At 38.6% G+C, this 20,649-nt stretch overlaps 1 protein-coding gene across 1 annotated transcript; it reads left to right on the forward strand.

Moving 5' to 3' along the window:
* Window positions 1-255: 255 nt before the first annotated feature.
* Window positions 256-19,522, forward strand: LOC128027588 (synaptopodin). Its single transcript, XM_052615332.1, has 6 exons — window positions 256-537; window positions 956-1,196; window positions 2,624-2,761; window positions 5,557-6,830; window positions 12,184-14,105; window positions 16,580-19,522. Exons 4-6 carry the CDS (start codon window positions 6,620-6,622, stop codon window positions 17,315-17,317), a joined length of 2,871 nt encoding a protein of 956 aa, XP_052471292.1. The 5' UTR covers window positions 256-537; window positions 956-1,196; window positions 2,624-2,761; window positions 5,557-6,619; the 3' UTR covers window positions 17,318-19,522.
* Window positions 19,523-20,649: the final 1,127 nt, after the last annotated feature.

The raw sequence follows: 20,649 nt of genomic DNA on the forward strand, positions 1-20,649 counted from the left end.
TGTTTGCGTTGGCCTGTGTAAAATCATATCTTGTGTGTTGACGGATTACACAGCGGAGCCAGTATGTGTCATATTATACAGTCTATCGAAACAGCACTAGGTAAGAAACCAAATAGCAGTGATCGTTTCCAAGTGTGTCTTATGATTAATTCAGACTTGTAATGCTGATTCATATCTTTTAGAAGTTTCTCTCACTTCTCTGGCAGATCCAATGCCAAGTGCTCTCACCTCCGGGTTTGTTTGCGGTCTGGATGGATACTCATCAGCGCAGGAGCCCTGTAGACTAAAGAGGGAATGGGCTTGATTTGTACTTCCCTCCTGACAAATGACATAAATACACATTAAGCAGTGAAAGCATTTGCTTTACGAACTCTTTAAAACACCTCCAGAGGCCAAGAAATGCTCCATAAAACAAAGACATTGCAGTGCTTCTTAAGATGGGATGGGGAGTGGGCTGCAGAGGCATGGTGTTGAGGTTTTGGATGGGAGTAGAGGAACTCTGGCCACATGAAGACACCCAGTTGCATGCTCTCAAAGGTTTTTACTCAACCTCAGATGTCATACACTTGGAGTTTGTTTGATAACCTTCTGATTATTTTTTTTTTGCTGTTGAGAATGAAAAATGACCATATTTCTCAATGTTATATTTTCACTTTTTTAGGTGTAATCTATATCAGAATCTTAAATGCCAAAAAACAAAAAAACAAAAAAAAAAACAATTGCATCATTAAGATGGTTTCTTCCTGTTTAAATTTGGCCATAACTTGGAATGTAGACTAGAACTTTTGCTGTTAAGTCACGTAGACTGGCTACGGGAGTCTAGGATATCTGGATAACATTGTTGTCATTGACCTCCTTGAAGTTTTGGACACCCATGGGGCTTTTGCAATTGCCAGTGGAGCATAATCAAACATTTTTTTTTTACTCAGTTGGATTCAGTTTCATCTCTCAACAGGGTTTTGGTGGTCTACAGGAAGAGGGGGACGGAAAGGTTCACTTACAGGCTATGTATGACTCCAATCAAATAACTACTCTGCTATGGCCTTCTCTCAGTGACAGACAACAGGCTCAAAAGAGGAGAATGTAAACCAGAACACTTAAGAAATTCTACACACTCTTCAGAAGAAAAGCCCAGATTTGGTGGAATGTGTTTCCTCCACTGGTCCAATCAGCCACACAAGGATACAGATGCTACAGTGAGACATGCATACACACTTCTAGACATACACAGACACAGCTGCCCTTTAAGAAAGTAACGCTAGACTGCTGAAAGAACAAATGTAATGACAGGCTGACTAGCTGTAAAGAGTGCAAAAAAAACCCTAATATGTTAGCAGTGGCAGGAGGGATAGAATGAAGGAGTCAAAGAGAGAGAAAAGAAGAGAAATGGCCTGGCATTCATACTGGTGTGCATAATTTGAAAATCACTGGCAAACTATTTTAATGAACTATGATTTTAGAAATATTGCAATGGTATGCAAATTTTCATTCTTCCTAGGATTTACAGGAAATAAAACACAGAATTAAAAAAAAAGATTACAATTAGCATTCCACTAGTTAAATAAGGTAGCACACTGACAAAATTATTCGTTTTCCCCCTATAAACAGTACAGCTTAATGGTTCACTTCAAAGGTCAACTAGTCATTTTAAAGATTTGTCAACTTTGAAACTTTGATGCTGCATGATTAATTGCACTGATTTTAATCATTTTAATAGTTTAAATATTTGTAATATTATTCATTTATTAATTGTTATTACTTAATTGCATTGTTTTTTGATACTTCTCATCATAGGTATGAACCAGTTTTTGCCGTCAAAGCCTTTATTTTGGGTACGATCGAGATGGTGGTCTGAATATGGCTGACGGCCCAAAATATCACCCAGATATTACATTTCAAAACAGAAGTAAATATTTGATGGGTTTGCATAGGAGCTCCATGTTTCAGACAAGAACGATTTCCTGTGAGTGTTATTTCAGTTGTGAGAAAGCACTTAGAGATGAAATAGATCAGAGCTCAGTTTACACAATTGCATACAACACTGACCTATCATAAATATCATTTTCCCTAAAATTACCTTTGAACACGCTCTGAAGTCTGTAATCTGGCCAAAGTATTTGTCCTGCCACAGATACCTTGTTTTCCATCTCGCATGTGTGTTCTCAGACAGACATCTCTGTCAGGAGATCAGTGGACTTCAGATCCCATTCCACTGAGACTTTAAGTTTCTTACTTTGCTTCATCATGCAGTTCAAGAATCATTGGGGGGGGGGGGGGGGGGGGGGGGGGGGGGGGGGGCTCTCCATGTCTGTGAAACCAATCTGCGAGGCCCTTTTGTGTTACACTTTACTCCTCTCAAGAGAAAACACTTTTTATAACTCATAGCAATCAGAAACATTCACATATTGGCAGTTTTATACCATGCGGGACAAAGAGGAATTGGAGCGGGACAAAGAGCAAAATGCACACCGATCACTAAACACCCCTACTTTAAATATGAAAATATATAATGCTATAATGTGTTTAGTATGCATGCTTAAAGGAAACCATATGAAGAAGGCAGACAAAGAACTCTCTGTGTTCCAACTCCTGCTCGTCCACACCCCCTTTTCCCTTCTTTCAGGCTGCTGGAGAGAAAGAGAAAGGGAGAGCGATAGCATAACTCCATGTGAGACAGGGGGAGGAGAACGCAAGGAGGACCTGAAAAGGGGCTGTACAAACTAGCCATAACATACACACACCGAAGCACTTTGGAGTACAGGTGAGTCTACCATCAGCTCCAGACTTTCACTGAGTTTCTCTCAGCGTTCTGTTATCATTGAACAGCTTTATCACCTGTTGAATCGCAAACTGCATCCTAGAAGAACCTACTGCATGAGGTAGCCAGCTGCAACCCGGAGGAATGTTTTTGAAGTTGATCTTTCTAAATATTTGGGTTGAATAATTGAGGATGTTAACTTCATTCTCCTCCCGGTGGAGGGATAATCTAACTGGTGATGGGCTTCATGTGTTCCCTGTTTGGCTCGCCTTTTATCTTGCCTGCGTGTGGTTCTTGTGATGATAAATTTGAGCTGCATGCAGTAACAGTAGAATGAATATCTGGTGCTGGAGTTTCTTAGCGACAGTAATGACTAATACATTAGGCAGGGGTTCTGTTTAGCAGAGACGTCATGCTGAGCATCTGTCACTGATCTTTGGTGGCATAATTTGCAGGACTTCTTAAGGCGCAGCATTTTAATGGTACTGAAGTTTTATCTGCTATTTGGATATGCTAGATAAGCTTTTAGTGTTGGAGTAATTGCTCTGTCAGAGTCCAAAAAGACTAGTTTTTCTATTTTATATGTGCTTATGGCTCTTTAATGAGCCATTTAAAATTAAAATAAACATTTACAGTATTTGCACTTTATCCCAAAGCACCTGGTTTTGTTATTTTTGTCTTCTCACTGATTCTCTGTAGACTTTGTCAAGTCACCGTTAATTAGCATTTTATTACAATACATAGACCTATATCAGAAAATAACAGAATCAGTGGACTTCAAATATTACACAAATTTTGCTGTAAAGAGTCCAACCTCCAAATAATTTTTAGGCCACTTACAGGTGCTTTATCAAGGATCTTGCAGGGCTGTAATGGGTCTGGAAGATTAGAGAGACCTGTAGGACCCTGGAGGTTTATCAAAATGCTGTGTCTGTTACGCGCACTATTACTGCTCATATTATGCACTGTAAAGGATACAGCCCAAAACACACACAAATACTATCTCCCAGTACCTGTATACGGTGCCTCGGGACTGATAACGTATGGAATGTGATCGGTAGAGCTCAGTCCAGCTCATTAGATTGGTGTATGAGCTCAAGAACGCTCTCATTGGATTGGAATGACTCATAAATCAAATAATGGCAAATCGTTAGTTATGTGAAAGAGCCATGAAGGTAGGCTGGAAAGTTAATGTTGTAATATAAATACCAGGAAAGTGAAATCAGATAAGATAAGCATACTTTGACACTTTAAGACTCATAAAGATTTATAATTATACAAACCCCCCCCCCCCCCCCCCCCCCCCCCAAGGAAATCCAAAAAATATGCCCTGTAGCTCAAAATGCTCTGTGATGCATGAGCTTTCAACCTTCTTTCAACCTTCAAGATGTTTTGGCGTGCCCAAGAATTAGTTGATTGCTATTTAGCTGGTAATTTTATAACAACATTCAAGAATGCATGTACAAAAAAAAAAAAAACTAACAAAAAAATGATAGTCTAAGCTTTCCTGATGTACGGTTGAGTGAGATGTGACATGCTTAATGTAAGAAACTAAATCGAAGATTCTTTACATGAAACAACTTACAAAAGTCTGAGGAACAAAATCTAAATATATCCAGAACAATGTATAAAATGATCTTTATTGCCTAGTATGAAATATTGAAATATTTAATATTTATCTGCCAGTGTTGCAAAAACGAAAATGTATTCGTGAGAGCATCATCAGAGGTCACATTACTCAAAAGCATTACAAAACAAAGCAACTTCTATTTATGTTTCGTCCAAAGCAGAGAAAGGCAGAGAGCTTGTGAGAGGCTTTTGTGGACAAGAGTGTTTGTTTTGTTGAGTTGATTGTCTTTATTTGTGGAGGAGGGCATGGAGGGCATGGACAGTGGGTGTTGTTTTTGTGGCCACTCTGAGTCAACTGTTGGAGTGGTCGGGACGTTAACTCCCAAACATAAACGCACAGGGGCAAACTTATCGCTGGAAAAGTGAAACAGGCCGCTCATTTGTCATAGGTGTTGTTAGTTAAAACAGTGTTTGAAAGTGGGTGATGAAGACTAATGGGGTCTTATTACCTCATGTGACCCGTGCCCTTGTTGTAGCCTAAAGGATGTGAGAGAGACGGCAGTCAGCTGACAGGGTGATTCAATGTTACTGAGACTAGACTATGCTATTTGTACAACTGCCAATTAACACACTGTCCTGTTTCAGCATGCAACTTCTTTACAAGTCATCCGTGAGCATGCATAAACTCACATTTGAGTCAAAGCCTTTCCTATAACAGAAGATTCCTTAATTGACGAGACTGACAGATATTTAGATATTACAGATATTTTACACACACACACACGCACGCACGTACACACACACACTTCCTACTTTGTTCTTTTGGCATATGCTTCACATGTTCTAACTTTGAAAAATATTGACCTTCCTTTTATAGTGCGTTTTATAAAATAAAAATTACTAATTGGGCGAAACCTGTTCCTTTCATTATCATGTCTCCTTGATATTAGGAGGAAAATGAGATATGCATTGTTTCAACTTCACATAGGAAATGCAGTTCATCATTGATTTGACTGATTTGACAATGGGTGGGGTGTCATTTTCACAAATGATATCAAGTGCACAGAGGAAATACCCCTCCTTCAAAACAGAGGAATATTTCCTTCATGTGGTTTCCCAATTCAATTAGTTCAGATTGAAAATGTTTTGTAGGATATTATTTATTTATTATAAGTGCATTTAAGTATATATTTTGAATGACAGTCTACTCTACACCTTATATGTTTCAGGAAGCAGCAGTTGAGAGGAAGACCACTGACTCATTGTACCCTGGCAGCAGTGGAGGTTCATCCAGTGTCCTTTCATTTCAACTACACAACTAGAGGTTAAGACATTACGCCTTGTCTGGATATGCCATATACTTGCCCGAGGAGTCTTTTTGGATCTAATCTGAAACAAGCAAATTAACTATGCCACTGTGATGGTGGGTTTGAGATCATTTCCCTGGGCTTAAGCCACCCAGAGACAGACTCGATCAGTAATACAGTGATAAAGAATGAAAACTATAGAAACTATTTGTTTAAAATCCAAACATATGTATCGAGCACAATAAAGCCTTGCTTGAAAGTTCAGTGATTACAATAGCCGCAGTCAGAACATTTGGACAACCTTTCAGCTGAATGTGTTTTTTCATGTGCTAATGAAACGACAGGAAAGCACCAAACACTCCCCTTCATGTTAACATTGTTGAAACATTTTAAGAGCAAGGCCCACGCGTGCCTTTAAAGAAACAGCCAGCCTCGGGGAGATTGCAATAAACTCGAGGGACATGTTTTGGTGGCTTTGACTCAAAAAAACAACAACAACAACAACAAAAAAGAATATCTGGATATGACATCGAAAACGGACACAAATAGAACCGAGGATAGACTTCCAGCCTTTGCCGCATTGCCAAGGAGTATATCCCAGTTGTTGGCACTTTTCCATGGGAAGTGATCCAGAGTGCATTGAGAAGTATCTCCAGGGAGGTCTTGTTAGAGTTTGAAAAATATTGTGTGGATTGAAAGCAAAAGTAAATTTTTCAGCTCATCCCTGGGCGGTAGCGTGTCTACTCCGAAGGATTACTGTGAAGAAAATGTCCAGCAAAATGTAGAGCTTTAGTTTAACTTTGATCCTGATTGTTTCTTCACAATTCGGGAAAAATAAAACAGTCAGTGGATCCTGAAACCACCTCTTACAAGCCAAACTTACAGCTCAGCTGAGAAAAAGAACGCTTTTGTCATACCCAGGCAAGCGTGCCGGCAAACAGGGTGCTCGGCGAAAGAAGAGCATATCTTAGGCAAGGACGAAGTGATGCAGGCTGGGATGGAGTGCAAGCATGAGCCTGCTAGAAGAAGAGGGGACTGCTGCGGTGGGCCTACCACTACAACACCCTCCACCCTCAACAAGACAGGAGCAAACACATCCCTACAGAGGCACAGTACTAACATCTTGGAGGAGGATGACCACTGCGGGGTCAAAGCAATGCCAGGCTTGACGTCCTGCCAGATGGAGCGGAAAACAAGTAAATATCTTCTTCCATATCTTGTTTAAAGCTTTGAATCTGAAGAACATGACATAGTATATTACAGGCTGCTTTATAATACAGAATGCTAAAATATTTTTGCTATTATATAAGGGTTTCCCATACTGGGGTTTGTGATTCGATTGAAAAGCTAATAATTAAAATATTTCATAATTGCACAAGTATATAATTTAAATGGATAAGTGAGTCAGTTCAAATTTCTAGTTTTTAAAAGTAAAGTTAAAGTTAAAAAGCTAATAATTAAACTTATAAAAATAACATTAAAGCAACTAAACTAAAACACTTGGAGTTGTATTAGTTTCCCTGGACATGATGTGATCATAAACCAACGTCAGAGAACTTGTTATTGTTGTTCAATTATTTGAATATTTATAAAGTAAATATTTTAGATCAAAGGGTTGGGATTGCCTGTATTATATTATTAAAAATAGAGAAGATAAGGTGCGATGACAGATGTGAAACTAGCAAACAATGTAGGAAATTGGTTGCAAATTGGGACCATGGTTAATTATACAGTTTAGTTTCATTATACAGTGTCTAATTACTGCCAAGATTGCAGAATGTTGTGATTGACCAATCAGAGTTAAGTATTCAGTAGTGTCATGTAACACATTAAATCGATACACGAGTCAAGACAAATGGATTCTTTAAAAGCTGAATGCTTTTACAGACAGAGAGACATAAGAACCATCAGATTGATAGACTGATGTAGCTGCTATACCCAGACATCAGTTCTTAATAAACCCTCAGTGACACATTTGTTTCCTCACAGACACCGATGAGCCGTACAGAAATAGCTCTTTAGTTCTTACCCACTGACCGTAATGCTCAAGTTGTGGGTAATGTTATCTGGAAAAAATGTATAATAAGGTTTGCAGATGACTAGGCACCCATTACAAGTGCAGTAAGTGACAGTTCACACCAGTGACTGTAAGACTGATAGGTTTTTAAGCCCTGCTGATGAGAATCCAGACCCATTTCAGATGGTCCAAAACTGCTTTTGCAGAATTTAAGAGGTTGCTGTGGTGTTCTTACATCTTTGGAGTGTGTAAAATGGGGAGAGAGGAGGATGTGGAAAGGCTGAGATGGAACAGCTAATTCAGTCATGGTTTCATACCGTTCCTAGGAAGAGATGCTGAATAAATGTCAGCATTTTCTCTCTTTTTTTCGTTCTCTCTCTCCTTGTATGGGATTGATGTCTCCACACAGCAGCATGATTTGAGGAGATGCAGAATGTTATCCTTTTCTTTCTTGCATTTCCAGATGCTGATAGCATGAAATTGGAAAATGATACAATGTGGTCCAAAAAGTCTGAGAGCAGTTTTTTCTTCTTCCAAGAATGTTTTATGATTAGTACAATTTAAAATAATAATAAAAGCAATAAGAAATGTTACAGTTTTTAGGTTGTTAATCAAATTTTGACATTTTTTTTTTTTTAGATTGTCAGCACCAGATTGCATTGTGGATCTTTTCAAATCATGCTGGACATCCTCAGGTTTTAGACATACTTGTAATGAGGTAGCAGAGTAAGAAGTGTCTCCTCGTACAGGTTTTGTGGACAGTGATGTGCACATTCATGGTTTGAAAGTTCTTAAAACCTCTCGGATCTCATCACTCCACACTTGCACCCATTTCCCAGAGGAAAACTGTCATTTTATCCCATCCTCCCAGTTAACCACAATATCCAACAGGGGAATCTTACCTTTGATATACAATCCTAGGCATGCTAGGAGTTTCCCTCATCTGTCCAAACTGAGAGCCTACATGTCTTACACAGCTCAGTGCCAAGAACATGGGAATGTTATTTATTTCCCTGAATTCCTTGGTTTGACAAAGTTCTCATCTTTCCCTTTATGTTGATGATAAGTTAAGCATGAGGGTTATGATTCAGGTAGGATGGATCAGCTAAGCAAGCAAACTCTGCGGTCTAAACTGAACTCCACCCTTGCGGCTCAGGTGTCCATCCAACCAAGTGAGCGTGTTCGCTGGACGACTCTCTCCCCTGACATCCAATCCTCTGAAAGAGCTGACACACTGATTCCATACATGACACTAATGAAATGTGGCCACTTAATTTGGTGTGAAACAGAATGTGCGAACTTACAGATTCTGTACGTGATTATTTAAGTTCATCCGAGGACGTAGAAGTCATACATTTGAATCGTTCCTAAATCCATGTTCTCTGGTAATAAAAACTAGTTACTACTTTATTGAAAAATGTTTCATTATTTGCTCACCCTCATGTAGTTTGAAACCCACGTGATTTTTTTCTTCTTCTGTAGAACACAAATAAAGATGTTTCTACTGCAGTGTTCCACATCAGAAAGAAAAGGGTTTCAGGATCATAAAGTTGTGGAACGTGAGGGTGATATATAATATAATATATAGCCTACTTAAGAGTGTTGAACTACAGCTTTAAAATAACACTGCTGGGGAAAATATTTATCAAATTTGACTTTTGGCTCAAAACATAGTTTCAGACTAGCCCTTGTGACAACCTCCCCGCGTGACAGCTATAACCCGCTCTCCAGATCTAATCTGTGTCCCAGTTCTTCGCTGTTGAATATGGAGTGTACCAAACGTCTGCCATGAACACTGTACAGCATAGCCATCCTTTAAAAAAAGCAAAAAGGAAGCGCAAACCTTGTCCAGTGCCCCAGCCTGCCCGCCTCATACTCGATGCGCATTTGGAGAGCGCGAGAGATCATCATTCGCAACGACACGAAATCCGATCCAGGCTCGCGCTGCTAAAGGGGGAGTGGAGCAAACACATGAAGTTAAATTAGAAAAGCTCGAGAAGCAGCAACAAAAGAGACTGTATGCAGAGTTAATTAAGGTAAGAGAAGTTTAATTTGACACGGTCCTTCTGAAACTAAAAAAAAACAAACAAAAAAAAAAACGCTTAGATTTGTGGAAAGCATGTGCTGAAGTCATGGTTAAGTTTCGAGGTTTGATGACATAGATCGTTTAAATTATATAATGTAATGTATCTTCTCTAAAGCGAGAAGAGAGCAATATTTTACAGTGAATGCATGCTGTTTTAAAAGTACCATACTGGTTGCCAGCCACTTGCCAGCCAGTTGTCTTTAGGCATAGACAGACAATAGGCAGAAAGTTTTTGAATGAAGGAATGAACTTTGTTTTGAAGTTCAAGTGACAAATTGCTCTTCGTGGATTTCAGAAAGGAAGTCATTTTTTAGTTTAAACTGTAAAAAAGTAAAATAAATAAATAAATAAATAAATAATAATAACTGTATAATCTAAAATGTGATAACATCTAAATTAGGCTAACTGGTTTCATTCTAGAAAAAATAAATATTTAATGTGACCAAATTAACATATTATAATTATATATATATATTTTTTTGCACATTACCACACTTTATAGTGTATTTATTTATTTAAAAAGTAGAGAGCAGTCAGTTAGTAGAGCCATAACTGTATTAAATTAACTTGCATTCAGGTCTGTCTCTGATATGACAGGGAAATTTATAAAAAACAATAAGGAAGAAATTAAAACTGCATCAGGTAAATTTGTAATGAATTAGTGTTTTTTTATTTACTTTTTTTATAAATTTTTGTATAAATCTTCTCGAAAGTACTTTGGTTGTTTGGAAAACATGCACATTAAATAAAATTAAAAAAGGGAAAAAATTAAAATTAAAAGACAAATTTAGAGAAAAGCTGCATGTATGTTTTTATAATTATCGGATTTTGCTCCCCAAACATTTTTTAAACACTGTAAAGGTGAATGTCTGTAAAGAAGGAAAATTTAAAGCTTTTTATCACAGTGCTAGAGGTTGTGTTGCATGGCCTGACTAAATAAAGAAGTGATTTTGCTGGTGGAATGAAAGGCAGATGCACATTATTCATGCTCCATTATAATTTTATGCCATGTGATATAAAAGCTCCTTTGAGTCTGGCAAACTTGCACATAAAACAAACGGGATGGATTTAGAACTCTTGTTTTTTTTTACTACCTTTTTTTAACCCCTCTGGCAAGACAAAGACCTACCTTGGAAAGAGAAAAAACACTCAACAAATTGTTTTCAGGTTTGCTGCCAAGTCTGAGTTTCAGGATAAAAGCTAAGAACTACCTCAGGGAAACTTGGAGTGGTTAATTATTCAAAGGTCTATTAGGGAAACACATTGTGTTTATGTTTGCACAGTTTAACCACACTTATATTAAGAGAGTCAAGCCGTTCAGCCAGTGATGTAATAGTTAACAGTCTGTTCTTCAGGTTGTAAGGTTCTGATATAAGATGCTTGAGGGTTTGTGTTTTAAAAGTTATGTTCCTTTCATTTTTTTGCAGGCAGAATTTTCAAACACACTTTGATGCCACAGTATATCACTGTAGGTCAAAGTTTAAGCATTTAAATGTAGACTTTGTCTCGTAAGTGATGATGGAAAGCCTAAACCTGTCAACATATAAACCAATGGCTCCTGTGCCTCAGAGAGATCTCTCAAGGCATGCTGCAGTCTCAAGCAGGGAATTTTCTTGGCTGTTGAGGAATGCTAAGGGAGGGACTAGAGCCCATGGTGAAGGAAATACTTTCTGCAGCTCGGAATGGAGCTTTTTAGCCCAGTCAATAAACCTTTGCCATTTTCAACAAAAACATGACTGTTTTAACATCCATCTTTGCCAAACTATGGGTAGAACTGCAAATATCAGCATTAAAATTTATTTACAGGAGGTTTTTAGGACTATAAATGTGTGAAAGCATTGTACGGTCTACAAAAGTTTGCCCGCAGGCTCTGTGAATCACAGCAAACTGGGAAAAGAATAATTCTGACCACAAATCCTTGAACTTTATATGTCGTCATTTCTTTTATAAGTCTGTGCACAAAAAAAAAAAAAAAATGAATATGATTCATCTTTTTAACAGGGTGACTCATGAAAGCTAGAATTACTTGAAAGACACATAATACTCTTGACTTTTAAAATAATTATACTCCGGTTTGAGCACATTGCTACTATATCTGAAACTTAAAAAGCAACCAAATGATTGTGACAGCAATGGTGAGATCATGGAATAAAATACAAAGCAGGCTAATATTCGCCTAAACCTGTACAATTATTCTGTCTAATAAAAAGGCATGTGATATTATATGCAGCACCCTTTGTTTGTTAGGCTGAACCAATAAAGTGCATTTAAAATAACCCTCCTAAGTCTTGTGAATACTTGGTGGGTTGTGCTATATTTTACAATTATAACCTGGGTCGAGCAATGCTATGTGAACTGAAAAGCACTGCAAATGGCATAGCTGTGAATGTGTTATATAATTAAAAATTTCTCTTGCGTTGATTGTTGTGTTTTTCTACCATTGCAGACCTCAGCAGAAGTACCAGTTTGTCAGAGAAGGAGCTGAAGGAGGCACGGACCAAGAGTCAGATCATTGCTGCTCAGCTCCAGGCCAATTCCAACTCTAAAGGCGTCCAACTTTTCAACCGGCGCAGACAGAGAGTAAATGCTTTCACACTCATAAGCGTCGGAGGAGGGGGAGTGGAGGCATCCAAGAATGTAATTGACTCATCTTTTGAAAGTCCACGGCCGTGGGACAAACATCACTCGACTGAGGACCAGGACAAAGAGTTGAATCGTAGAAACCTCACGTGGATGGCTGGCAGGATCTGCAGTACAGTAGATCTGAGTGACATGGAAGATGCTTGTGAGGTTACACGGGAGGATGTAGCAGAAGAAAGCCAAGACAGACACTTTCTCCCTGTGAATGAGAAGGATGAGGAGCTCTCAGAAGACCTCACAGAGCATGTGAAGGATGAGGTTAGTCTTAGAAGTGATAATACCCCTGCTGTTATGGACAGAACTGGTCAAGATGAAGCAGTAGACAAAGGAGCACACAATAAAGAAATCCCAAATGGATACAGTGTACAATGCAATGGAAAAGCAGATAAGACAGTGACTAAACAGCCCACCATCATGAACAGAACAGCTCGCCCATTTTTCTCCCCAACAGTAGGATCCTCTGAAGTTACAAGTCCAGTCATGAACATACCCCCAGCCCCAACTTATGGCTCTACAACACAATTTGAACCTTCAACTCACCCAGTGCACCCAAGACCTGTTTTCTCTCCACCTCCACCTCCACCTTCATATCCAACTCCTCCTCTCCCCAGCTACTCCATCCCTCCTCCACCTAACACAGCCCATGCTCCCTCTCCTCATCCTTCTTCTTACTACATCCGCCCATATGCCCCCAGGCCTACATTTGTCCCTAACCTCTTGAGTGAGAAGAGATCCGTCACTCCCATCAGATCGGGCATCCTTGAGGAGGGCCATGCTCGCCGAGCGACCCGCAAGTCGATGTTCACATTTCAGGAGAAGCCAAAAGTGGCTCCGAATCCCGAACTCCTGTCCATGGTGCAGTGTGCAGATGAAAAGAAGAAAAAACCCCAGCCAGATGCAGGGCAGGAAGAGGAGTTGCTGGCTCTCGGGGCTGAAGCCTCAAACTTCTTGGCCGAGGATGAGGATATTCACGAGGAAGCTGCAGTGCCGGAGTGGGCCTCGAGTTTGAAAAGCTCCAGAACACGTTCCAGGATAGAGCACAAGCCGGAGCAAGCCCTGACCGATGCTTCAGGAAAAGGAGCTGAACTGTTTGCCAAACGCCAGTCGAGGATGGAAAGGTATGTCCATGACAGCAAGGACTCGAGATCTCTCTCTCCTACCATGTCCTTGCCTCCTTCGTGGGTGTATCCATCCAACATGCCCGGTCGAGTGAAGGCCATAGTAAACTCCTCCAATATAAGTACACAAATTTCAAAAACACTTCAAGCTCAAAAGACAACTCAGAAAAAGTTTGTCCCTGCCAAAACGCCAGTACCTGTTCCGGCTCCACCTCCGGAAATACCCTTGGAGAATGGCTGCACTAAAATCGAGATGGAGCTGTCCAAACATCAGCCATACCAGCTCAACTCCTCCCTCTTCATCTTTAACCCAATGAAAGATCCCTACAGCACTCTTCCCAGAGCCGCCCCAGCTCCTAAATCTGTTGTGACCGCTCACTCCTTCTCCAGACAATCATCCCTTCCAACAAGCCCGTTGCCATCACCGTACAGCCCATCTGCCGCCTGTCGGTCAGCCCATTGCTTTTCGCCTCCTCTTAATCCCATCACAGCAGGCAGTGTCAGTTCCCCAGTGTCATCTTTAGCTCCGGAACGTGTGGCTTCACCTCGCTCTGGCGTCCAAGCTCCACGTCCTACGTTCTCCACCAAAAAAGCTGGTATCAGCCCACAGGTGTGGAAACCCTATTCATTTTTTTAAACCTTTCAATTTCTGCTCTTCTTTACTTTATGTACTCTTCAGACTAAAGTATAGTGGAAGTAAAGTAAAAGGGACACATATCAGATTGACTGTCCACTTAGAAGTAGCAAGAGAACAGTAAAGTACAAAAAGCTCTGCAGGAAACATGAAATTTAGCACTCTTGGTCACGTCTGTTTGTTTCTTCTTTATTGATTTTTTTTGTTTTTGTTTCACAAGTGGAAGCAATAAATGTCAGATCCACCATTTGTCTATAAAACTGACTTAAAATGTAATTCATGAACTGGCCATAAATCGAACCTTACTTATTTTTTAATGAAGACATTGTAATTTAATGCAGCTTTGAGTTTAGAACTACAGTTTATTCATTTTTGTGCTGATGCCAGATGTATTTTAGGTACAAAACCAGTGTGTCATTTTCCAACGCTTGCCTCCAAGTTTTCAGGTTGGAGTTGGTACAAGCTCATAAGGAGTTGAGCAGATGGTGTTTTGCATTTTATGATGTACCAAATGCAATTTAATATGAGTAGGATGATATGAGAGCCTCTTCCTATTATGACACATGTACTGTTTTTTATCTTAATTAGTTCTGTGTGCCTTTCTTTGATTTATAGTTACAGTTCACGACTTGTGTACTGCACAACAGTATGTTAATGTAGTTAATGTAGTGTGTGTACACTCCTGTATGAGCTACTACAGGCATCTGATTAAACAAAGCCATAATTTAGTTGAATCAAGTCATTCTAGCTTATTTTATCACCACATATCCTGCCTAATTTTATGCTGATTGTTTCCAAACCAATTGTTTCATTCTGGCTTCTTCTCTTTCAAATGCTTTTGTCTACTCTGTTTCATTAAAGCAATGAAACACACAGTCTTTTCTGTCTCTGGTTTTTCTACTTTATTATCTTCTGTTGACTAATTCTCTGAATTTCCTGTTTGCATTTCTTCTTCTATTTTCAGCATCTCCTCTAATCAGTTTCAGTTTTTGTTAGTGTCTTCAGCGATAAGAATCCCAGGCTGGCTTTTCCGTTTTTATACACGTTTTTATACATGTGTACTAACAAATCAAAGATATGCATATCAGAGCCGCCCGCTGCGTTGTGCTCTGACCCAAAATGAAATTACAAACTTTTTTTAACACTGACTGAATATGTATGTGCCCTGCACATTCCTGGCTTGCCCTCTGAAAACGCACATCTGAGCCAAAACAGGCCCCTATGAGCTTGAGCTTTAGGCTCTTGGCCTGACCTCTGGCCTCCTTTATGCTTGGAAAAACACATTTTCTGGAGGTGAAAACCTACCCAGCAGTCTCAGCAGTGCAAATCTATATCTCAGTAAAGGTTAGTGGTCTTGGCAGCATGTATGCAAGCGATCTGAAGATGGCATGATATCCTGGTGTGCTGGGAAACTACTTAGACATGGGACACGAATAAACAACTCTATGTAATCACAGGGTGTATGAGAAGGCCTGATATCGATAACATCACATCTGAAGTTGCACGCAGTGCTGCAGGAAATGTTTTAGATGTTTCAGTGGCATTTAAAGGCTAATCTTAACCAAACATGTGCACAGTACCTGGCATGAACTTGGAAAGCTTGCATTTTTGAATGCTTATTGAATCTTTGGAAGAGGATTGTTCTGTTACTCTTGTACCTTAAGTGTGATGATAAATGTGTCCCCGTGCATTTAATCAGATTTTTAGCATAGTCATGATTTCCAGCATTATCTGCCTAGTAGAAGTAAAAGTGACTCTCTTGTATAATAAAGTTTAGCTGTATATATAACTACCAAATTTAGTTTGTAAAAAAAATCTTGAAATTTGATCATTTGAATTCGACCTAAAAATCACCTTTTTTTTGTAAAGACTGTTTTACAAAACAGTCTTTACAGTCTTTTAGAGCAGCTTCAGTCTTTACAGTCTTTTAGAGCAGCTTCACAGTAATAAACAAGAACAGAATCAATGATGCAAACTTTAAATGTGGGACAAATAAAAATTCTGCTGTAAAACAGTTATATAATAATACATATTATAAAATATATAAATATATAATACATGTTAAAAAAATATATTATAAAATTAAATACTTAAAAAATATAAATCTAAATATTTCTATTAAATAAAAATATATATTTTAAATAAATATTAACTTATGTCATACATTTTTAATATGAACTTTTACATTATAAATGTAAATATAAAATTATAAAAATAATACAAACTGATGAATTACAATTTATTTTTGTTAAGGTCAGTAAGAATCTTCACAAAGCTTAACGAAATCTGAACTATGGCAAACAGAAAAGAAAAATCCTTACTGTTGAGCCCTGTTAATATTCAGTGTGTGCATTTGCGAGTGTATTTAGTGATTATAGAGACACTAAATTAAAGTGATGGATCATCTCTAAAAGTAATCTTTTCTTATCTTTTGTCTTATTAAAAATTAGGAGGAAACCCCGGCACCAATCAATAGCCCTGACTCCACCACCCCAACCTCCAGGACGACCAACTGCACTAGACGCATCACAAGCCCTGAGGTGCCGTCCAGCACTGTCTGGTCCCCCAGCAGCCCTCTAGTGACCTCTACATCATCCAGCCCAATCTACAAGCCCACACCCATCTCCCCCTCACCCCGACCCATCCACAAGCCCGTCACAACCTGCCCTTCCCCAAGCCCTCTCCGCAAGCCCATTGCAACCACTGCATCTTCGGGTACCATCTTCAAGCCGAGCGCCCCCTCTCCTGTGTCTCCACACTGGGAACCCAGGTGCCAGTCCCCAGCTGTCAGCCAGGACACCAAAGCCAACCACCGCATTTTGGCCAAAAACATCATCAATGCGGCCAAGCGGAAAAACAGCCCATCTCCCGGGGCACTGAGCAGCCGCAGTCTACCCATCTCCCCTGTGAGCGGCAGGATCGTGCCTTACGAACAAAAACCAGTCGGTCAATTTCAGCCACAGATGCTGGGGGCTCAATCGCCCACCCTTACCAGTCCCTCTCCCACCCGCATGATCCACTCTCCGGTGCAGTTGTACAACACCCGCTCGCTGACTGACTCTGATGTCTCTGTCGAGTCTGAGGATTCAGGTCTGCGCTCTCCTGGAGTGCGCAGCTACAATACCTGTCCCCGCGGCTGGACCGGCAGTCTGCAGGTGAAGAGGGGAGGCATGCCTGAAGATCTGTAGGAAGCACTTAGGGATGATTTATACTTCAGCCTGATTTCGTTGTAGACCAAAGTGTCCCTTAATTATTGAATGTAAAGCATTATGGATTTTTCAGTACATTGCATACAGTACATATGTCACTGTGTTGAGTGTGTGATGGAATCTGTTTGTGTTAAAGAAATACATTGTCGTTCAAATGTTTGGGTCAGTAAAAAATTTTTCTCAGCTAGGATGCATTAAAATGTTTAAAGTGATTAAATTCAAAATAAATGATATTATTTTTTATTTATCAAAGCATTTTTTTAATGTATCCTGGTTTCCACAAAAATGTAAAGCAGCATAATTGTTTTCAAAATTGAGAATAATAAGGAATGTTTCTTAAGCACCAAATCAGTGTCATGTGACACTGATGACTGAAGTAATAGCTGTTGAAAATTCAGCTTTGCTGTCTCAGGAATAAATTACATTTTAAAATATATGAAAATATAAACATTATTTACATTTGTAAATTGTTTAACGTATTTTTGATTAAATGCAGCTTTAGTGAGCTTCTTTCCAGAACATTAAAAATCTTACTAACCCTAAATTTTTTGAACGGTAATGTAGTTGAAAAAAAAGAAAAAGAAAATGCTCTCATCATTTACTCACCTCACATGTTTAATCAAACCAGTATGACTGACTTTCTGTCATGGAACACAAAATGAGGTGAATCTTCGCATTTTCTAACAAAAGTAAATGAGGCTGATGCTGAAATATAACTAATACGTGTCTATATGTTGTTGTTGCTGCATCTCTAAAGAAAGATTTTATCAAGGTCATATTATCTTGCAACAACATAAGGGTGACTAAATGAAGACTGCATTTTCATTTTAAAGTGAACTGTTCCTGTAAAGTTACATCTCGGTCTCATCTATGCAGATGTCTGTAATCTGCTGAAGAAGGCATTACATGGACTCTGAAAGTTTCCCAAAGAACTTTTATGTATTTTACCAAAGACAGAAAAAGTTATGTGCAAGACTTTTCAAAGAAGTATTAGTTATTAACCAATTTTTTTTTTTTTTTTATCTATGTAAATATAAAAGGGATTGTCCCTTTTACATTTTTTTTTTTTGTAAAGTATGTTCTGACAATGTGTTCGAGTATTGGAATGTCACAATATTCGTAGGTCCGACTTGAGTCAAACTTGGAAGGAACTGACTGTTTATTGCTGATTGTGAGCTCATTTAGATGTAAAGACAGAATGACACAGCAAGGTTTTATGGTATGAGAGAGAATGGTAGGAAATTCTCTACATTACATATGCTATAAATGGAAGCTGCTGGTGATTTGAAATCCAATATGGTTTCCATATTAGTTTAGTGCTGAAAAAACAAAGCATTAGGAGGTTTGTACAAGGTCATTTCACTTCAAATGTAGGAATGATTGAATTTCAGTATTCATTAATGCACCTTGCTTAGATGGCTATTAGTTATATTTCCAAAGAGGGCAAAAACAGGAGGAGAGAGACTTCTGGCTGAGCGTATATATAAGTTAAACTTCACATTGCATTTTAGCATATCACATAAAAGGGACTGAAGTAATTCTGGGTGAATAAGTTGACTGAGCTCTGCTGGTAGAGGAAGGTGAGACGTGTTGTTTGTTTTGTTTGGTTTTTTACACATTTCACACATAATTCTTGGGGCACTTGTACGTTTTATTTAAACATCACCTCTGACACTGTCAGACTGTCTACAGCATGCATTTACACTTGCCGGGGATATTTCTGACAGTACACTGTGGCAAATGGTAATTCACACTACTTAATACCGAATGTTTGTCTGTCGTAGTTCTGAAATTACATATTGAAATCTGTCTGAGCTGATCGCTAGCACTCATTTAAGGATCATGCATAGCAAGTGTACTCATGTTAGCCTGCGCTCAAATATTGGATCACCACACATGAGAAACTCATTCTCTGTGTTGGTGCATCAGCAGATTTTTGAGTATTTGCATTGGGGAATTTTGATCGACAGGGACATCAGCTGTAAAGTGACTCTGCACCTTTGGTGAGAATAATGTTATCATATTCACAGATGCTGTGCACTTGTGTGATCCTTCATTTACATTATGCATGATTCAACTTATACAAATTCTTTGACATCATGTCTGAATAACCAGCCTCAATGTTATCTCTGTCTGTTCAGATCTGTTTTAAATTAAGTGAATAAACACAAATAAACAATGGCATCTTCTTGGACAAAGGTATTCAATTCTTGATATATTTTCATGCTGAGAGCACAAAGTCTAATTGTATTAATTACAGATGTGCACAGTTTTACCTCCTTATAACTGATTTCCTCACTATTTTAGAAAAATGCACATAATTATAAACAGATACTTTAGTGTGATTATGGGAAAGGGGTGCAGTTTATATTCTGACCTCTTTTACTGATACTGTATGTATGGGAGAGATATTTTACATCAAAGAATGTAGGATATTATTATTGTTATTATTACTACTAGGCCTATTACTACTATTTTTCCCACAACTCAGAATTGAACAGTATAGACAATGTCTTCAAGTCTAGTCTGTGAATTGCATTCATACACTTTTGATTAAAATGTATGAAGAGTGTATGAATGCAATTCACAGACTAAATAGAATGATTTGAAGACATTGTCTATACTGTTCAATTCTGAGTTGTGGGGAAAATAGTATTAGTAATATTATTATTTTTTATTATTAAATAATTTGTACTTAATTTCTAAAGTTAATATTTCTTGAAGAGATGCAGGCAGCCAAGGGCAAAGATGCTTGGTCAATACCGCCACCTATAGGAACAAAATGGTAAACTGGTTTCATCACTAATGCATCGCTGCAGATGCAGGATAGTAGCTCAAAAGAATATGTCAAATATTAATTATACAAATATTAATTAGTTCGGGGGGTGGGGGGTGGTTGATTGGTCTTATCAATAACAACCACATGTGTGCAGAAAGTATACACTGTGTATTTTAGTATTCAAATTATGGAAACCTTTTTAAGGCTCTAAAGTAGTTAATTATTAGATTATTGATTTTTGATTATTTTATCAGTACAGCCAACATTGTCCCCGGTGATGTCAAGGAACATTTTGTTATTTCGGAAAAAAGCCTTTTCATGATAGAGAATAAAAATTATAAATAAAAAGGATTGTCCTTGAGCTACTATGAGCTCTCAGATGCATACTATACCGTTTAGAACAATGATTTATGTTAACTGGGTAACATGCTTCTCTTTCTCCAGAGAAACCATCAGTGCTGCATAGATGCTGCATAGAAAGAACAGCTCCACTCTGGTAACAACAAGCGACTATAAATAACAACAACCGGAA

This window comes from Carassius gibelio, chromosome A14 (assembly GCF_023724105.1).
Source record: "Carassius gibelio isolate Cgi1373 ecotype wild population from Czech Republic chromosome A14, carGib1.2-hapl.c, whole genome shotgun sequence".
NCBI classification, from domain to species: domain Eukaryota; kingdom Metazoa; phylum Chordata; class Actinopteri; order Cypriniformes; family Cyprinidae; genus Carassius; species Carassius gibelio.

Excerpts from the sequence above, each read along its gene's own strand:
- LOC128027588 (XM_052615332.1), top strand. The coding sequence starts at position 6,620 with ATGCAGGCTGGGATGGAGTGCAAGCATGAGCCTGCTAGAAGAAGAGGG. Across the intron at positions 6,831-12,183 it reads CCAGATGGAGCGGAAAACAA|ACCTCAGCAGAAGTACCAGT; the intron begins GTAAATATCTTC and ends CTACCATTGCAG. Across the intron at positions 14,106-16,579 it reads AAGCTGGTATCAGCCCACAG|GAGGAAACCCCGGCACCAAT; the intron begins GTGTGGAAACCC and ends ATTAAAAATTAG.